At 41.0% G+C, this 20,106-nt stretch overlaps 1 protein-coding gene across 1 annotated transcript in view; it reads right to left on the bottom strand.

The window, feature by feature from the left end:
* The window catches only part of Palld (palladin, cytoskeletal associated protein), a 413,077-nt gene that overhangs the window by 235,205 nt on the left and 157,766 nt on the right, over positions 1–20,106 (bottom strand). Inside the window, exon 2 of the mRNA XM_045149173.1 lies at positions 10,843–11,021. Within this exon, the coding sequence (XP_045005108.1) occupies positions 10,843–11,021 (179 nt within the window). The remainder of the gene's footprint in view (positions 1–10,842; positions 11,022–20,106) is intronic.

The raw sequence follows: 20,106 nt of genomic DNA, 5'->3' as shown, positions 1-20,106 counted from the left end.
TAGTTCCATAATTAAAAATTATGGTTGTAATTTTAACTAAAGTAAAACATTACTCAAATTTTAATGCTTATACATTTTTAGTTGAGGTTTTAATTTTAATGGTTAAAAGGATATTCTTGATGTTTCTTTTATAAAATACATTTCCCTTGGGTAACACTTTAATGTTGCTAGGGTTAGAGTTGTTAGGGACAGAGCTAGAGTCCTGGCAGGTCTAACAAGCTAGAGCTCAAGTCAAACTAAAAAGCTGAGAACATAGATGTATTGTGATGGCCTAATTGGGGAGAGAAACAAACAAGTTCAGTGACCACTCCCTTCCCAAGTCTATTTCTAGGGTCCTGACTTGAAGTTTGGGTTTAAGCAGAGGGCAGAGGTACGTATAGCTCATAGACCTGGTCAAGGTGGGACCACAGCCATTATCATCTGGGCTTCAGCCTCTCGGACAATTTGTGAACTCTTTTTCCAAGACACAGGTTACTCTTTCAGCTGGTACCAGGCTTCAACCTTTGCCTTCTCCGGCATGAGATTCCTAAGGAAATCCCAATTCCTAGGGGACCACTGTTTTCACAGTCTGGTAGCCAAAATGAGGAACACAAATCTTTCTCTTTAGGATGTCTTCATTTCTTCCTGGATGGTTACATGCATAAAAATACAAAGCAGCACAGAATCATGGGACTTTGTTAAGCTAAGAGGTACTCTCCTCAATACCACTTGACACAGATTTGATGTGGAATTTTCAGCTAAGTTTAATGTATCAGCACACTTATGTTTCTGTACCTAAGTACACAAATGGATTCACACTCAGTGTGCGCTTTGCTACTTTTTCCTATCAGAGGATTTAGAATCTCTACTTCTATTCAGTGGTGCTGGGTGGTGGTCATGAATTCCTGCCCATGCCTCCACTGTGCTGTTTCTCCCGTCTTTTGTTGACCTTGAAAATAGTCATGCTTAAATAACTGCTGGAATGTTTGCTCTGTCCCTTCTTGCTTCTTCCTATGGCAACCATGCAGTATAGCAGGCACGCAGTACAGTAGCCATGCAATATAGCAGTATGGGGTTTCTTCACCTGGCTCCTGACCTAGCACAATGACTCTTATCTTCTCGTCTCTCCACCTCCCAATTCCTCCTTGCCTTATGTCAGACAAGTTTTTCTGGGGGTGGGGATACACAATGTCTGTGTCTCAGTGAGATAAAACTCTTCATATTTGACATTCAACTGCTCTCCTGACTTCCAACCTGATTTTCCTAATCTCAACTTCCTTTATTTCCAAGTCATGTGATCCTAATCCAGAGAGCTAACAAACTCACTGGAACACACCCCTAGGAAAGGGGAATGTTATCCTAGGTCAACACACACACATATTCCTGCCCTTACAGTTTGCAGTCTTGTGAGCACTGAGACATAGGAGAGAGAAGCAATTATGTTATAGAATGGATTGGGCAATAGGTAAAGCAGGGGAAAGATGTGGGCAGTCACGAGCAAGGCACAGCGTTGCAGTTCTAGGTGGGGACAAGGAGGATTCCATAGGACCCAAGGAAAGGGAAGTGTGTTTAGGAAGGGCACAACCGGCTTCTGAACACTTAGCATTTACCTGGCAATCCACTCAGCTCTTTAGGTCATTTGATGGCTTTAATAATGAACCTCACCAAGAAATAAGATATGTCCAATGTACAGGCAGAAAAATTGAGGAACCAAGTGATTAGGTAACTTCCACGAGGTCACATAATTATGAGGGCAGGAACTATACCCATGTGTTTTGGCTTTCCCATCCCCGTGAGCCTCACAGGCTGCGCATGTCTGTATTCCTCATTGTGTTCAGCTCAAGGCCTGCCCAGGCCTGGCCCTCAGCCTCTGCTGGAACGAATATCCGCAATGAAGGAATTGTGAGGTTTGTCTGGGGACAGGGGAAAGGACTGTGTAAGCAGAGAGGAGCAGGGTGCTCGGGGGCAGCAGCCTCAGGCTTGTCTAAAAGCATAAGGTGGGTCTAGAATGTTGGGCCAGAATGGTCTAGGGCTCATTATCTAGATATTGGTGAATGTGATGGGGAATTATATTTAGGATTAACAGAAGGTGGGGAGTAGCAAAACCAGGAACAACACGTTAACAAACTATCAGAAACAGGTTTTGGACAAGGAGGAAGTTTACATTGAGGCACAGAGGTACGGTAGCCAAGGCGGGTAAACCCTATGAACTACCAAGGAAGCCTGTTATCAGCAGGGCTGGAGTCACCTGAGAGACAAATTTAATTGGAATCATAAAAGTGTTTACAAGGAGGAAGAGCAAAGTCCTATGGTTATCTCAGACACCATGGAATGGCCAGACATAAGGGAGAGAAGCAGCTATTTTTCACTTGATTCAAAACACTTAAATCATTTTAAAAATCCCCTTTGGTGATGTCCATTTAAAAAACCATTCTTGCCAGGTGAAACACTTGGGCATCTGAGGCAGGAGGATTACCTTGAGTTTGAAGCCAGCCTGGGTTTTAGAGTGAGACTGTGTTTGAAAACAAACAAACACCAAGGGAGTTTCCTTGAAGACAGGTGTAGTAGACTGCAAGCCTGGTTAGTACTCAGGGGGCTGAGGCGGGAGCAGTCTTGGGAGTTTGAGGCCAGCTTCGGCTCTATATCAGTGTGCTGCCTCAAACAAAGCAGAGACAGAGAAAAAGGCAAATAGATGACAGACAGATAGATAGATAGATAGATAGATAGATAGATAGATAGATAGATAGATAGATGACAGATAGATAGACTGAATGGGTGTGCCAAGGCCTTTTGCCACTGCAAACAAACTCCAGACACATGTGCCACCTCATGCATCTGGCTTTACATGGGTGTGGGGGAATCAAACCTGTGCCATCAAGCTTTTCACACAAGTGTTTTTAATCACTGAGCAATATATCCAGCCCCATTACTCTTTTTTATAAACATATTTTATTTGTTTATTTATGAGAGACAGAGAGAGAGAGAGAGAGAGAGAAAGGGCACATCAGGGACTATAGTCACTGCAAACAAACTTCGGATGCATGTGCCACCTTGTGTATCTGGCTTTATGTGGGTACTGGGGAACTGAACCTGGAACCTTAGGCTTTGCAGGCAAGCACTTTAGCTGTTGAGCCACCTCTCCAGCCCTCATTATTCTTTAAAAGAAGAGACTAGTAAAAGTAATAACCCTTGAATATTTGATTCAACTGTCCAGCCCTTGAGAAATGTCAATGCCACCTGTCAATGGCTCCGACAGACAGAGGCAGATCAAATCTTCCTTTTCCCTACCTCACTTCAGGGCAATTCTTCCCTCCCTCTCCCACTCTGTCTGTCTGTTTAGTCATTTGCTGATTAAAAAAAAGGGGGGGGGGGCTGGAGAGATGACTTAGCGGTTAAGCGCTTGCCTGTGAAGCCTAAGGACCCCGGTTCGAGGCTCGGTTCCCCAGGTCCCACGTTAGCCAGATGCACAAGGGGGCGCACGCGTCTGGAGTTCATTTGCAGAGGCTGGAAGCCCTGGCACGCCCATTCTCTCTCTTTCCCTCTATCTGTCTTTCTCTCTGTGTCTGTCGCTCTCAAATAAATAAACAAAAAAATTAAAAAAAATTAAAAAAAAATGGAATCCTTATGACAAATCCTTATGCTTGTGAGACAACAGGTTGAATTAAAAAAAAACAAAACACCAACGACAGGGTACAGGGCTGGAGGAATGGCTTAGTGGTTAAGGTGCTTGCCTGAAAAGCCAAAGAACCCAGGTTCAATTCCCCAGGACCCACATAAGCCAGATATGCAAGGTGGCATATGCGTCTGGAGTTCATTTGCAGTGGCTAGAGGCCCTGACATGCCCATTCTCTCTTCTGCTTCTTTCTCTCAAACAAATAAATAAAAATAAAAATAATTTTAAAACAAATTTTAAATAAAAATTTTAAAAACAGGGTAAAAAAGGGTATTAAAAGTAAAAGAAACACACATACCATAAATTAGAATAATATAGTAAGTATGTGGCAAAAGGTGTGACTCAGTGGTGTAGTATGTACCTGCCATGTGAAAGGCCTTGGGTTTTATCTCCAGCAACACACACACACACACACACACACACACACACATACACATATCCCATAAGCCAGTGAAGTATGTTAGATTTGTAAAAATGAGAATGTGCTTATTTTTGTAACTGTCAGAATAACCTACATCATGCGCCATGCATTCAATCCTGGTGACAATTGTGATTATTAATTTCTAGTTGTCATCCTGATGGAAATTTACAATTGATATAGGAGTTAGGGTTCTTTGCCAATACACCAATATGATACATCAATATACCAATATGATATGGGAATGTTTGGGGTGTCTCTGGATTCATGTCTTATGGATTCAAAGAATTGAATTTCACAGATGACCAAAGAGTAAATGAAATGCTTTGAAAAAAGTTTTGCAAAATATGGACATGACAGCAGATACCAGATTCCCATGAAGAACTTTTGCTTAGAGAGCTTTTATTAGATTGAGAGAAGGAAATGGCAGAAAGTGCAGAGAGCTCCTGCCTGTGAGATGGCAGGTGTGAGGTAAAGCACCTAGACACCTAGATTAGAGTCTTTTACCAGCTCTGAAGAGGACTGAGCTAACTCACCACAATGCCAGGCACAGGTTTTTTTTTTTTTTCGAGGTAGGGTCTCACTCTGGCCCAGGCTGACCTGGAACTCACTATGTAGTCTCAGGGTGGCCTCGAACTCCAGGCGATCCTCCTACCTCTGCTTCCCGAGTGCTGGGATTAAACGCGTGCACCACCAAGCCTGGCTTTCAGGTTCAGATTTAATACTTCTAGGAACCTTGATTCTAGAAGAACTCAAGTTGAGTTTAAGGAAAAACAGTTCTGGGGAACTCCTTTAGACTGGCAAAAGAAAGGAGAAGCCCAGGTTTCTCTGACTTCTAGCAAAGTGAAGACTGGAAGGGCACGCTCTAAAGACACTCCTTGCTTTTACTTTTGGGGGGTCTTGTTTTTCTTAAACGTTCTCAGAATCTCATGGCATGTTTGTTAGGAATTTTCTAGATTAGATTGATTAAGGTGAGAAGACTCACCCTAACTTTGCGTGACACCATTCCAGGGGCGGGGGTCCTGGACTGCACTAGATGATAGACTCACGGGAGCACAGCACTCAGTGCTCTCTGCTTCCTCCCAGCGAATGGGACTTTCCTGTGTGACAGACTCACCCCCTCACAGCCAGAGGCCCAAGTAAAGCCTTTCCTCCAGAAGATGCTTTTCGTTGGGGTATTTAATCCCAGCAACAAGAAAGTAATGAACACGACAATCTAATTTTCTCCCCATCCAGACAAAACACACACACACACACACACACACACAACAAAGTATAGTGCTGTTTACTGACTATTCAACACCACAGAACAAAACACTAAGTTGTTCATAAAATACTATGAAAAATTACTTTTAAATACATACTGTGGAGGAGGCCAAACTGTGCTTAAGCTCCTTCAGTTTCTCCTCATAAAGTCTTTCTCTAGCACACGGAATCTATATTTGGTTATCTATCTTATATCAGACATCAGACCACTATGGTGGCTCTGGCCTCTAGGGTTGTACAAAAAAATGAAAAAAAAAAAAAGCCCATATAACGTCACAGCACACTTCTGAATGCAATGCACTTGTTTGATTATTCATAATGGCAGGGAAATAAATGTCAAGTAGGGTCTGCATACCTGCGTCCTCCTCTGGAATTCCTGCCCAGCCCACCCTCTTCTACTGCTCTGCTTTCCTTTCCTCCAGACCCACATCTTCTTGCCCACAAGTTCTGGTTCTGCCCAGCTTCCTTTAGCCCAGGATGCAGAGCCTCTGCCCCACCCTCTTCAGAGCTCTTAAAACGGTAATGATCATATTACCTGTTTCACAATCATGGGGAGGAGGTGGTAGTGGAATTGAGATATCTTTATTTCACATGCTGTTTGTCTTTCCTACTTATACAATGAAATTCACGAGATAATCTCTTTACCATCTAGCCTTGAAGGAGAAACTCTCTTGCTCATCTAGCACACATGTGGACCACATTCCCTTTCCACCTTTTAAAGACTTTTTACATCTCATTTGTCCTCTCTCCTGAATAATCTATTGTTCTCTCTTGCACTATTTTCATCACAATATAAACATACTCCAGTAACTCCTCCCTGAAAAAAAAAAAAAACTATAAAGTATCAATCTGGGGCTGGAGAGATAGCTCCATGTTTAAGGCACTTTCCTGCAAAGACTAGTGACCCAGGTTCCACCCACATAAAGCCAAATGCACAGTGGTGCATGCATCTAGAATTAGTTTGCAGCAGCTGGAAGTTCTGGCATTCCCATTCTCATATTTCTCTTTCTCTCTCTCCTCCTTATCTCTCTCTTCTTGCAAATAAATAAATAAGAATCAATCCTTGAGATTGGAGGCCTGCTCCATGGGAGGGAATTCCTGCCTGGCACTGAAGCCTGTGGCTTAGAAGATCATAAGCCCCAGTGGGGAAACTACTCTTACTATTGTCTGGCTAAATGGATGCATTATGCTTAATAAACTCAAAACACTTATGTTCACACCCATATATTAATGTACTCTCACTTTTGGTTAGAAAAGCTTCCTTTTCAAATGTGGTGACTATTGGGGTGATTCAAAATTGGCCAAAGGATTGAAAAGAAGTGACAATGGAGTGTTCAGCACTGAGATGTCTCTATCATTCCCTCCAAGGCTCAGAAATCATTGCGGAAGAGGTGGCAGAAAGAATGTCAGAGCCAAAGGAAGGGGAAGTCTGCTTACAAACTCTCAGCCAGACACAAAATGGTCTGGATATCCATGACTTCACAGTGGTTAACACTACAAACACATGACCCGTATATTAGGACGAAAACATTCCTATGACATCACAAATAGAAGATTATCTAGTTGGAAAGATGTTCATTGGGATTTGGGATGAAGAAATGGGAGTTGTTGGAGGAGACTTTGATCATGGTATTTTGTCTATACTTATGGGGGTTTTCAATAAAAAGTTAAAAAAACATAACATACATTATACACATGTATAAAAATTGTCAATAAAAGTTTAAAAATCAGATAGAGCTTAATTTAGTGAAGATATGTAAAAGTTCTACATAGAAACTGTAAAGTACTGCTAAAAGAAATTAAATATGAATGAAAAAAATCTGTCATTACTTCATACTTATTTCCAGATACTTCCCAATACTGCCTAATTCTCTACTTGTGGCTAAGCAGCACTTCTCCATGGGAATGCAGTGTCCACTACTGTGTCCATATTTTGCAAACATTTTTAAAAACATTTCATTTGCTTTTTGGTCCTCTCTTGACTCCCCAAACCTCTCTTGGTCGAATAACCCACAACATTGCAAGTGCTAAATCGAGTGGTTTCCTCCTTGCCCTCATGTGACTTCTCAGCAAGATGAACACCTCTGGCCACCCCTCCTTCTTGAAGCCGTTTGCATTGGCTACCCTTACAACCTTACTCTGCTCCAGTAGTTTCTTGACTCCTCTTGCAACCCCAACATGTGAGAGGGTAGCAGGCTCCGACGTAGCCCTCTTGCTCCCCTATCTCTTCCTTCCCCCTAGCTGATTTTTTCAGAGAGTGTATCCAGTCCAGCAGCTTTAGTTATCATCTGTCCAGATGCTCCAAAGAGAATTTTCTGTCTGTTTACTAGACGATTCACATCCACGGGGCTCTCTAGATTAAGACTTCAAGCTTATGTTCAAACACAACACTTACTCCTTCTATCCCCAAACCTGTTCTCTCAAAGACTTCCCAAGTCAGGGACAGACAACGTTGTCCACACCTTGATGGAGCTGAAACACACCATATTCAAACCTGAAACCTTCTTCCCACCCTTCGGCCTCACTTCTGATCCCCTGCAGGGCTCTGTAGTCTACCTCTGAATTCGAATTCAAATCAGACTGCCATTGGTGCCATGTCCTCCCAGAGAGATCAGTGTATCTACTCTGTCCTGCTACTCTTGGCTTCTGTCTCCTTGATTATAAGCCAAAACAACAGGTTACAAACATGTCAGAAGGGCTGAGAATATAGCTCATGGGCACAGCATTTGCGTAGAATACATGAAGCCTTGGGTTTGATCTCTAACACACACACACACACACACACACACACACACAGACCACATCACGGACCACATCACATCACATCACATCACATCACATCACATCACATCACATCACATCACATATTAGACAATCTAGCCTTTCAACTTAAGTCTTTCATGATTTGCGATGTGATTCAGAGTCCAAGCCACACTGATCCATTATGGAACTTCACCTGGTTCTGTAAGCTTGAATAAACCCCATTCCTCTCATAATCTGTGTCTGTTTGGAAGTTCATCCCTGCAATGTGGAGCTGAGCTGACTGCAACAACATTTAAAGGATATTTTGAGATTTAAAATTCTATAGAAAACTTCCTACTTTCTGATAGACATCTAGTATTTCTGTGCTGATGCAGAAATACCAATGTGCTTTAGGAAGGAGCTAAATAAAGTATGCCTCAGTATAATTTAATGCTGGACTTAAATACATAAAGTTCTGATGCTGAGTCATAATGAGCCTAAGAATCTATATGACCTTGTCTCTCGTTTCATGTCATTCCTCTTTGAGGTAGATAAAAATAGAGTAAAAATTTTCACATAAAAATGTTATCACCTGTATATCACAGAGTCTGCATAAGCACTTTCCTACAGAAGGTTATGCTACTCTCAAAGATGAACCCCTATAGCACTTTATTCTTCCTGTGAGCAGCTCCTTGATCCTCTCTTCAGTTTATCTAAGGTCACACACCATCTACTCATAGCCACAAAGCGGTATCATGGGAAAACTGCAGTGGAGAAAGAAACCCACCAACTCGGTTGTGTCCTGAAATGAAATATACACAGCATATGGAAGTAGTGGTGGTGTGTTACCATGAGTAGCTCATCCAGATGATTTCAAAGGCTGACAAGGACTGACATCTCTGAAGCTTCTATGTGGAAGAACTAAGTTTAATTAAAATTAAAGATCAGTGTTGCCAATGTTTGCCCCACCCCTACCCCAGTGTTAATAAACTGGTTTTAGAAGTAAAAGGAATATTTTCTTTTACTATACAAAGAGTGTTATTCTTCATCTGCAGTTGACCTTTTAGTTCATTTCTATCTCGAGTTGGCATGTGTGTTTGTGTAACATGGCATATGTGGGGTGCTGTATGTACCCATGTGGTGATCCATGGACTCAACTCAAATGACTGGAGCAAAATACCAGGTGTGCAGTATTCTGACCTTGCTCTTTCTTCCATTCTTTTCTTTTTGTGAGATACACTCCCACTGTAGCCCGGGCTGACATGGAACTCACTCTGTACTCCCAGGCTGGCCTCAAACTCACAGTGAGCCTTCCACCACTGCTTTCCAAGTGCTGCCATCAAAGGCAGTGTCACCACGCCCACTTTCTTACCCCCATTCTCACCTGAGCTAATCTCACTGACCTCAGAGGCGAGGCACTCACGTGAACGTGCGTGTGCAGAACTCAGCAATCACAGGCATCACGCTTCAGATATGCTGTCCGCTTCTTCTTCAGACAGAGTCGCTCACTGGTCTGAAGCTCACTGATTGAGCTACACTGGATGGCCCCAGGGATCTGCCCATGTCTGCCTCCCCAAAGCGGGGATTACAGGCTTGTGCTATCATACCTGGCATGCCATGTCATATAGGCTCCGGGGACCCAAATTCAGGTCCCTAGTCTTGCAAGGCAAGCACTTGCCTGACAGAGCTGTCTCTCCATCCTAAGTAGGAGCTACTCTTTTTTTTTTTTTTTTTTTGGTTTTTCGAGGTAGGGTCTCACTCTAGCCCAGGCTGACCTGGAATTTACTATGGAGTCTCAGGGTGGCCTCGAGCTCACAGTGATCCTCCTACCTCTGCCTCCCAAGTGCTGGGATTAAAGGCATGCGCCACCATGCCTGGCAGGAGCTACTTTCAACCCGCTTCTGTCAGTTCTTGTCGCACTAAATGATAGCTCACTTCTTGTTTTCTCCTGTTTTACATAATTAAATATATTGCTACCAACCTAATAACAGATCCCTTGGGTATTTTAATGTTCTTTCTACATTTTAGCTATTATTTTGAGAAGCAAATGATTTACGAGATATTCACACACTGTGATATTTGCAACACTTCCAACTATTTAAAAATATTGGTATAGATACAACATAGTAATATTAAAAACTTTACTTCTTTAATCATCAAGTTTTCCAGTGTCCCAGAGACTTAATCTTATAAAAGAAAAATAGATGGATAGAACAAAAGGAATATTCCATTGCCTTCTTACCACTCTTTAATGCAACACTGGTTACTGAAATTACCCTCACCTACTAATGGCAACTTCATGGTTCATTCTTGTAGGAATAATGAAGTCGTAACACAAAAAGGACAATTTTTACAATTTAGTAAAAATATTCAATCATTACTCAAATTTTCCATGAATAATTTCTTATATCCTTTATGGTTTAGCTTTTATTGATACAGTATTTCAATTATACTCCTTACACTTCATTTATTTGAGAAGCAAAATACTAAGTTGGATACTTTATATTGCAAATAAATTGCACTTAATATAGCTGAAACATTTTTTTAAATTGAAAGAAATGAATGCTGACATTAGACACAATTAATATGCACCATTTAATGCATTTGTAGTTTTTTTCCCCCCAAGAGAAATGAGGTTTGAATCACACCACCACTGAGCTGTTTGCATTGAATTGGAAAAGCATAGTTACAAGAATTCCCTTCAAGGACTCCTGAGGGTCAGTCACAAGACCTTTACACTTCACACCCCTGTACTTCCCCTTACCTTCAATGAACACCTCTGCTGAGGTTGCGTCTGAGCCACTGGGGTTTGTAGCCAGACAGGTATAGCGACCTGTGTCGTCCTCAAAGGCTTCAGCGATGATCAGGGTATGGAGGTCTCCACCCTCGCAGTGGATCTGAATGTCAGGTGTGTTACACAGCTCCTTCCCCTCACAGAACCATCTGCAGGCCAAATGGAGGGTAAGGACAGGAGATCAGAGAGGAACTGGTGATGTTTACAACAATAAAGCAAAAACCAAAGGCTAAATGGTTTGCAGTAAGATGTTTGATAAAATATCTCTGTCTGTATTACTCATGGAAACTCTCCATTTAGACCGTGAAATTAATGACTAGACAACCCCCACCCCCGTAGGTTTTCTTTGTAACACATCTACCCTTTTTGATTAACTTTAAAATAAGGAACCTTGTCGAACATGGAAAGACCATTTTGGTTACAAAATTAAGAAACAGAAGCTCAAAATGTCTTACAAAACGTTTTCTAATAAATGCCTCCTATGCTTATAATTGTATCTAATATTCTCATCTAAAAACACAAAACTAATGCAAATATTATTCTCAAACTTAGATGTCAAAGGAAACTTATTATCATGTTAAAAACTCATAGGCAGCAATATTTTTGTTGACCCCAAGCATTCTGGTCATCTGAGCAGTAACAGAGTTAATGCCTTCCACATTCCTGGTATTTACAAAAGTTTCTAGCAGACTGGTTTGGTCTCCAAGCTGTAGAGCAAGAGCGCAACTGCACCGTGATTCTTTCTTGCTACTCAGCACTTTTCCTTTCCCAAGTAGCCAGGACCTAGTGGTGGAAGGCTGAAGTTCCTAGACTGTTTCAGCCCAGGTTCACACTCTTTCTTCAGTACTTTCACACCTCAATCTCTCAACAGCATTTGATTGCTTTTACATTAAAAATAAACAGCACCTTGAGGCTGAGGAGATGGCACAGTAGCTAAAGGCACTTGCAAAGCCTGCTCATCCAAGTTCAGTTCCTTAGTACCCACATAAAACTGGATGCAAACAGATGCATGCAAGACTTGGATGCGCGAGCGCACGCACGCACACACACAAATAAAACCTTCCCAGCATACCCTTTAGTGTGATTAATTTTTCAAGTTATAAGTAGGAATGCACCATTTAAAATTAATAGGACGGAAGTCTCTAGCATTATAGTGCCCATTTAATTCTTAATAACACTGAGATTTTTTTGTGTTTTGCTCTGAGTCAAATATTCCATAAAATTCTTTGGACTTGACACCCTTTGTGAAAATATGACACTGAAGGCTAACTTTTTCTTTATTTGGAATAGCTTCATATAGGTATGTGTCTGTATTTAATTTGAAAATAAAATTTATGAAGCAAAGGAGCTAGCTAATCAAGTACTATCCTCAGGAACCACATTAAAAATTCAATCCAGTAAGGGATCACTTGGAAAAGTGTTTGCCACGCAAGTATGCTAGCCTGAGTCTGATTTCTAGGGACCCTTTCACAAAATTGTGGGTTTTGTAGTTTGCTCTTATAATTCTAACACCAGGGAGGCAGAGGCAGGCACATCTCTGAAGCTCACTGGCCAGCCAGTCTAGCATATTTGGTGAGTTCCAGGCCAGTGAGAAACCCTTGTCTTAAAAAAAAAAAGGTAAAGAATGCCTAAGGTACAGCATTTGGCCTCTACCAGGTATACATGCATGTGCACGTGCACTTACACATACACAAGTACCTACACATTCAGACACTCTTGTGAGTGCACACAATACATGCACAGAAACACACAACTTACTATGGGATACTCACAAAAGAAGACTTGACTTTGCAAATGAACATAACATAAACAGCCAACACCGCTGGACCATCTACACAATGAAGGGTCATGTTTCTTGATTCTGGGACACACTGTGGTTTTTCCTTCTTTGTTTTCATAGTCTGGGAGAACTACCCAGCCTAAAGCCATCTTCCCACCCCCTTTTCTCTGCTGATTCCAAAGCCACAGTCTGGCTTGTCACCCGTCAGCACTAACTGTGCCTTTAGCCATAATTGATCTCACCATCTCCAGTGAACAAGAAATTTTCTGTTGTCTGTCATCAGATTTCTCAACCATACATACATCATTCCTTAAAATTTAAATCTGTCATTGAGGTTTTTTTTAATGACTTGGCCTTAACTTTATTTTCTTCATTTTTAATAATAATTATCTTTTTTCTGTCAAATATTTCTAGGGGTTTACTGTTCTATCTATAACCCTGGAGGGTACTTGTCTCTCTTCTTTCCTACACTTTCCCCTCCCTGGAATGCTTTTTGACTGTCTTCAATACTTTTGGTTAGGAACAACTCTGAAAAACAAGCCAACCCCTTTCTTTACATCTGAACTTCAACTGAATATGCATTTGCTGAATGTTGCCTATGTGAAAGGTATTGCATAATGCCTTGTAAACTCTGAAATGAATAGAAGAGTTTGCACAAACTCTGAAACTAATGTTCATGAATGATTTTATTTTCCATAAAAAGATATAAACACACTCCCACTGACACCCCCTCCCCCACTGAGGTAGGGTCTCACTTTAGCACAGGCTAGCCTGGCACTCATTCTGTAGTACCAGGCTGGCCTAGAACTCATGGTGATCCTCCTAGTTCTGTTGCCTGAGTGCTAGGATTAATAGTATGCGCACCATCACAACTGGCTAAATGCACTTTTAATGGACAATGAAACAGGAAAAAATATAATAGAGGTTTAAGAGAAAGATGAAGTTCATAGGAAAATTATTCTGCACAGCATCAGGAATATGGCATCTTGTACTCTAACTCTGCAAAGTTAAAGCCTGCAAACTTATTTTTGCATGGGTGGCAGCAAATACTGCTTATTTTTCTTTTACATGGTTTTGAGAAAGCTCAAACTTAGAAGTCACTATTGTTTTTAAATGTAGCCATCCTTATTCAAGTGCACACCATCTCTAGCTGTATTTGCATTGCGATGACTCCGTAGAGAAGGAGTTGCAACCTAATATCTACACCTTAGAGCCTCTGGTACTATCTGAATCTTCTAGAAATAGTTTGCCAGCTCTTGCTTTTTTCTTCTCAAACTGTGATCCTTGGACCAATAATAGCGTCAGCATCTCCTGGGAGTGTGTAAGACACTGGAATCTTGACCCTCATCTCAAACCTGCTCCATCAAGGTGATCTCTCACCTGATCTTTGATTCACATGCACATAAAGTTGAAGTCTGGATCTGATATATTCTGGTCCATGCTAACCTACGTCAGACTAAATCCTACTTCTCTATCCAGTCCATGCACTTCATTAGTACAGCAACTGCATTTTATGTCTCTCGGCACCCTTGCCCATAGGTGCATGCAAAATGGCATTTTTCTTTCTCCATTGTCTACTTAAAAAACTTTAAAATCACTCATTTGACCATTATTCTTATTATTTTTGTTCTTTTGAGGCAGGGTCTCATTTCAGCCAAAGCTAATCTGGAAATTAGCTCTGTAGTCTCAGCCTGGCCTTGAGTTTATAGTAATCCTCCTACCTCTGCCTCCTGAGTGCTGGCATTAAGGGCATGGACCACCATGCCCAGCTTTCATTTGACAATTGATATTTTATTATTTTGTGATATCTTTCATACTGTTTCTGAATTTATCATATTCAAATCCTAATACATTTATCTTATTTTCTTATCTGGAAAATTTGACTTTTTTACCAGCACATATGTTATACAAAATAATGTTTTTGTAACAATTTCATAGATGCAGATAACATATTTTGATCATATGTACTATTGTATTTAAAACAAATTAAAGTTGCACATGGTAGCACATGCCTTTAATCACAGCAATTGGGAGGCAGAGGTAGGAGGATCACTATGAGTTTGAGGCCAGCCTGGGACTACAGAGTGAGTTCCAAGACACCCTGGGCTAGATAGAGTGAGACCCTATCTTGAAAAAATAAAGTTAAGGCCAATTATAAAATGATTGATAAGGATAAGTATAAAGCTCAAAAGAAAACAAATGGAAGCATTACAGTATACTTGATATCTACATAAATACTGTCAAAAAAGAGTAGGGTAACAAATGCTTTTTGTACAATAATAGATTTAAGACTTTTTAAAATCAAAGCCATGGTACTTAATTTTCTATAACGCACACACGCACACACATACTCATACATTTGAAAGAAGAATTTTTGAGAAAGGATCTTATTTAGCACAGGCTAGTCTCAGACTTACTACATAGCAGAGGTTGGCCTCTAATTCCTCATCCTGAAGGCATGTGCCACCATGCGCAGCCTCGCTTTCCATATTCTACTGAAGTTAGTTGTTCATGTGCCTTTCAATCCTACTAGCATATAAGTCTTGTTGATTTACTCATTTGGCTTCAGTGGAGTGTTTAACACATGGAAAGGTATCAGTCAGGTCTGTTAATTTCTATTTCTGCTGCTTTGCCATCTGGAGTCTTGGGGAACTGAGAGAAATTGCTTCTGCCAGAGACAGTCAGTGCTAGGGATTTAAAACTGTTTGGCAAGCACACCTTTCACATGTAAGCTCCCCAACCTAGAGCCCATGTCCCAGTGGGCTTCTTCATGGTGCTTCCCCTCAAGGCTGCCCCCAGGAGCCTGCTCTCCTCACTCTCTGGCCAGTTGTCACACCAACTGGGACAGTTCAAGTGCCTGGAAGCACCTGAGCTAGAGTGAAACCCTACCTTGAAAAAAAATTAAAGAGACAGAAAGGAAGAAGGAAATAAAGAAAAAGAGGGCTGGAGATATGGCTTAGCAGTTAAGGTGCAGGTTTGATTCTTCAGTACCTACATAAGCCAGACACAAAAGGTGACACTTGTGTCTGGAGTTCTTTTGCAGTGGTTGGAGGCCCTGGGGCTCCTATTCTCTCTCTCTTCCTTTCTCTCTCTGTTTTGCTCTCTCTCTCTCTCTCTCTGCCTCTCTCATAAGTAAATAAAAAAATTAAAGGGGAAAGAAGGAAGGGAAGAATAAAAATTTCAAGTGCAAATGAAGTTAAGTTGAGGTTAAGAATGGTAGTATAGATATTGTAATTTCTATTTTCCAATATGTTTTCTAGTAGGGTACTTACCATGTAAATGGTTTCCAGGTATTCAAACGGGAAAGAACAGGTCTGGGAATGACCTCAGGTGGTATTCTAACTCAGTAGACGCTCTCTGAAGCATACCATGTGTTTCCACACATGCTCCCCTTCAAACTACCACCCCATGGCACCTGTTTTGAACTTTCTAGGAATAGACCAAACCAAAGATGAGAAATATGTCTCATATCCATTTTCAACTTCATTCCTTTGTAGTTTGCACAAACAGCTATGCTAGACTTTTGACACACTCCATTTCCCAATCAACAAACTTTCAGATCAATTAGTTACATCTACTACAGGGGAAGGAATGGAGATACAGTCCCTGCCTGTGCTAAGAATCTAATACTAAAATAACTCAGAAGGTCAATATTTAATCAACCAACCTAACCTTTACCTCTCTCTAAATAACATTAAATATATCAGCTTCTTTGCCAAGGAAGTTGTTAGGTTTACCAACTTTAAAACACTCAGCTAAGCAGACATCACTGTAGTACACAGCTCATTCAATAAGAGATACCAAACCTTCAACTCTCAGGGATTGTCTTAGCTTTGATGAAAAGGTGATTTATAATGGGTCTACTATAGAAAGTGTGATCAAGACTGGTTTTCTCTTGTGAGGTATACATTGACCCAGTGATTTTAAATTTTATTTAATGTTTATTGAGTACACTTCAGCTTATTTGGTCATGTTGAATAAACTTCTTGGCATAAATGTCTTAAAGCAAAATCCACGACACTGATATTGTTTAAAACATTTTCAATTCTTTCTTTATTTGTACTCCTTTTTCTCCTTCTAGTTCCTCTTCTACTCCTCCTCTTCCTCCTTCTTCTCCCCCTTCCCTTTTCTCCTCCTCTGTCTTCTTCCTGCTGTGCTTCTTCTTCTAGTTCAGAGCCATGATCCATGTGATATTTTGCATGTGTATGTGTATGTGATATGTATGGGTGTGCATGCATACTCATGTATGAGGGGCACATATGTGTGCGGGGTGTGCATATGTGTGTGTGTATGTGTGTCCACATCCAGCATCTCTCTCTATCACAGTCTATTTTACTTTTGGAGACAGGGTCTCTCACTAAACCCAGACCTCACTGCTCCAGCTATTGTAGTCATCTTGCCTATAGGATCCCCTTTCTCTGTCTCCCAAATGCAGGAATTATAGATGTTCACCACTATACCCAGCCTTTATGTGGATACGGGGAATCCAAAATCAAGTCCTCATACTTGTGTGGCAAGTGCCACACTGAGTGAGCCCTGCCCCTGCCCCAGCCCAACTTTTGAGCAGTTGTTTTATTGTTAGTAAGATCTGGTGAGGCCAATGGATCAGGAAATGATTGCAATAAAAAAAAAATTATTAGTAGGGAGATGAGGTAGGAGGATTTGCCAGTTCAAAGTCAGCCTGGGCAGCATAGTGAGACCCATAGTGAGATAGAGGGAGGAAGAAAGGGAAGAAGAGATAGAGATCATTTATGCTTATAGTTTCCAAGAGAAGAGGGTGCTTTCCACACCACAGGAAGAAGCACAGGGCAGTCCCAAGGCAAAAGAAAAGGAGGGGGGCGGGCTGGAGAGATGGCTTGGCAGTTAGGTGCTTACCTGTGAAGCCTAAGGACCCTGGTTTGAGGCGCGAGTACCCAGGACCCAAGTAGGCCAGATGCACAAAGTGGTGCATGCATCTGCAGTTCCTTTGGGGTGGCTGGAGGCCCTGGCACACCCGCTCTCTATCTATCTGCCTCTTTCTCTCTCTGTCACTTTCAAATAAATAAATAAAAATAAACAAAAAAATTAAAAATAAAAAAAGGTGTGTGCTTGGTGGGGAGAACTGTGGACAGGAGCTGTTCTTGTGCCTTCCACAGGAAGGAATCAGTAGGGCAGAGTGAGCTGATTTGTGATTGGTTAGTTCAGATGGTTTTAGGTTGACCTGGAATTCACGATGTAGTCTCAAGGTGGCCTAGAACTCATGGTGATCCATGTTCATCTGACTTCCAAGTGCCTGAATTAAAGGCATGTGCAACCCCACCCAGCATTTTTGTCTTTTTAAATTTTTAAAAAATGATTTTACTTATTTGTAAGTAGAGAGAAGAGTGGCAGAGACAATGGGTGCCCCAGGATCTCTAGCCTTGGTAAATGAACTCCAAATGCATGCACCACTCCACTTTGTGCATCTGGCTTTATGTGGGTACTGGGGAATTGAACCTAGGTCATTAGGCTTTGCATGCAAGTGCTTTAACCACTAAGCAATCTCTCCAGCCTTGCCTTTTTTTTAGAGTCTTACTATGTAGCCCAGGCTGGCCCGAAACTTAAAATTATCTTCTTGCCTCGGACTCTTGAATGCCAGAACTACAGAGGTATGTTATCACACCTTAACACATTTCAAATAATGTTTTTAACCATAAAGGATTAAAATATGTAAGTAAAATCTCATGGTTGCAATGAAGAGATGATATCATATTTAAAAATACTGGCATTGTTTAGAGTTTAATATAAATTAAAATTAAAGACAAATGTTAATATTTATTGACTGGCTGTTACATTTTATATTTGCATATAAGAACTTGTTTTAGTCTCACAACAATCTTGTGAAGTCTTTTCCATTGTGTGTTTAGATATAGGCAGCTCTTCTTTATCTATAGTAATGAGGAAGAAGAATACAGGTGATCAAATCCAGATAATCTCCAAAATTCCATCTTCCTCCATGTTTTTATCTCTGCCTTTCATCAGGATTTCAATTATGAATAAAAACGTGTTTTAACAGCACTTACTGATTCGTCTTTCCTAATCTCTGGTGCAGCTGCTAGGCAGCTATGTAGTTGCTGCCCAGTGGGTGCTGAGTGGAGATGGAGGAGCCAACATTGAAGAAGTTAGTGTGTGTGCTAAATCCCCTTCAAAAGAATGAAGGGAAGCTAATGCAGGAGAAAACCAGTTGGGACTGGTTGTCAGATTTCAAGGCCATAAGTACCGTATGAAAATATTTTTACACTAATTTGAAATAAAATATGCAGGGTTAGGTTACATGTCCTGTTCATTCTTTTAGTCATCAGTTGTGTATTCATTTATAATTCATTCACTCATTCATTCATTCATGGGGCTTCTTGTACTAAACTCCAAATCAGAAACGTCTGGGAGCCCAGGTATCAGCTTAAATAAGTTTTTTTATCTCATGGTGCTAGAAGTAGGGGCTTAAAGAGAATAAATCCTGGTCACAGGGCTAAGGAAAGGCTGAACAAGCTCAGGCTCCTGTCTATATCACAAGGAAGCTTGCACTGCTTCAGTAATCTTTCAGAGCTAAGTATGACTAAATATCTACAGATTTAAATTTGCTATGGAGAGAAGACTTTGGTCAAAACCAGTTTACTGAAGACAGGATAATGTGGATGGACTTTATAAATTTTCAGTTTTATCCTTTTTCACATTAAGTGTTATAGAACATTAGAGAAGAAAAGAATTTTTAAAAGCTCTGTAAGAATACGTATTTCTTCTATTCAAGGCTGAGATTTTAAAACACACACACACACACACACACACACACACACACACACACACACACAATTTGTTTTTGCTGTGTGATCTCCTTCCCCTCACCCAGGAATTCCCAAACATTCCAAACTAAAATTAAGATGGTGCCAAAAATCCAAGCATTGTATTATGACACCAGCAGGAAGTGGTTGGACTGAAATTCAAGAAGGTGTTTCACATAGAACAGCTCAATATTTAATTGTTCATTTTCACATTTCAAGGTGAAGTGAAGGGGAGCCACCAAGTTGGTGTGAGTCCAAGGGTTTAAGGTCAGTGGCTGCATCTGTCTGACAGCCTTTGCTGACTTGGTTAGAGATCAAACAGGTCAAGAAGATAAATAAAATGAGGGGACTGCAGCTGCCTCTGAGCAAATGGCTATCCCTAAAAAATCATCCATCCTTCCCATTCTTGAGTGGTGTAAGAAGATTTAAAACTCTACTTCCCTACATGGCCTTCCTTTCTCCCTAGCAACTGGTTTTGAGTCTCGGAACCGTACACTGAAGCTGGACCCCCATCTGCGACTCCTCAGAACACTCTGATTCCCCAAGCCCTGGCCATAAATGTTGACTTTTATGAGAATCAATTCAACTGGTATAGGAGAGGAACCAACCACCACACTGACAAAGTATGATACACACTTTCTAGTACAAACTATTGAC

Source organism: Jaculus jaculus, chromosome 1, assembly GCF_020740685.1.
Source record: "Jaculus jaculus isolate mJacJac1 chromosome 1, mJacJac1.mat.Y.cur, whole genome shotgun sequence".
Taxonomy (NCBI): domain Eukaryota; kingdom Metazoa; phylum Chordata; class Mammalia; order Rodentia; family Dipodidae; genus Jaculus; species Jaculus jaculus.
Note: the sequence above shows the minus strand (reverse complement) of the source record. Positions and strands in the feature narration are given on the sequence as shown.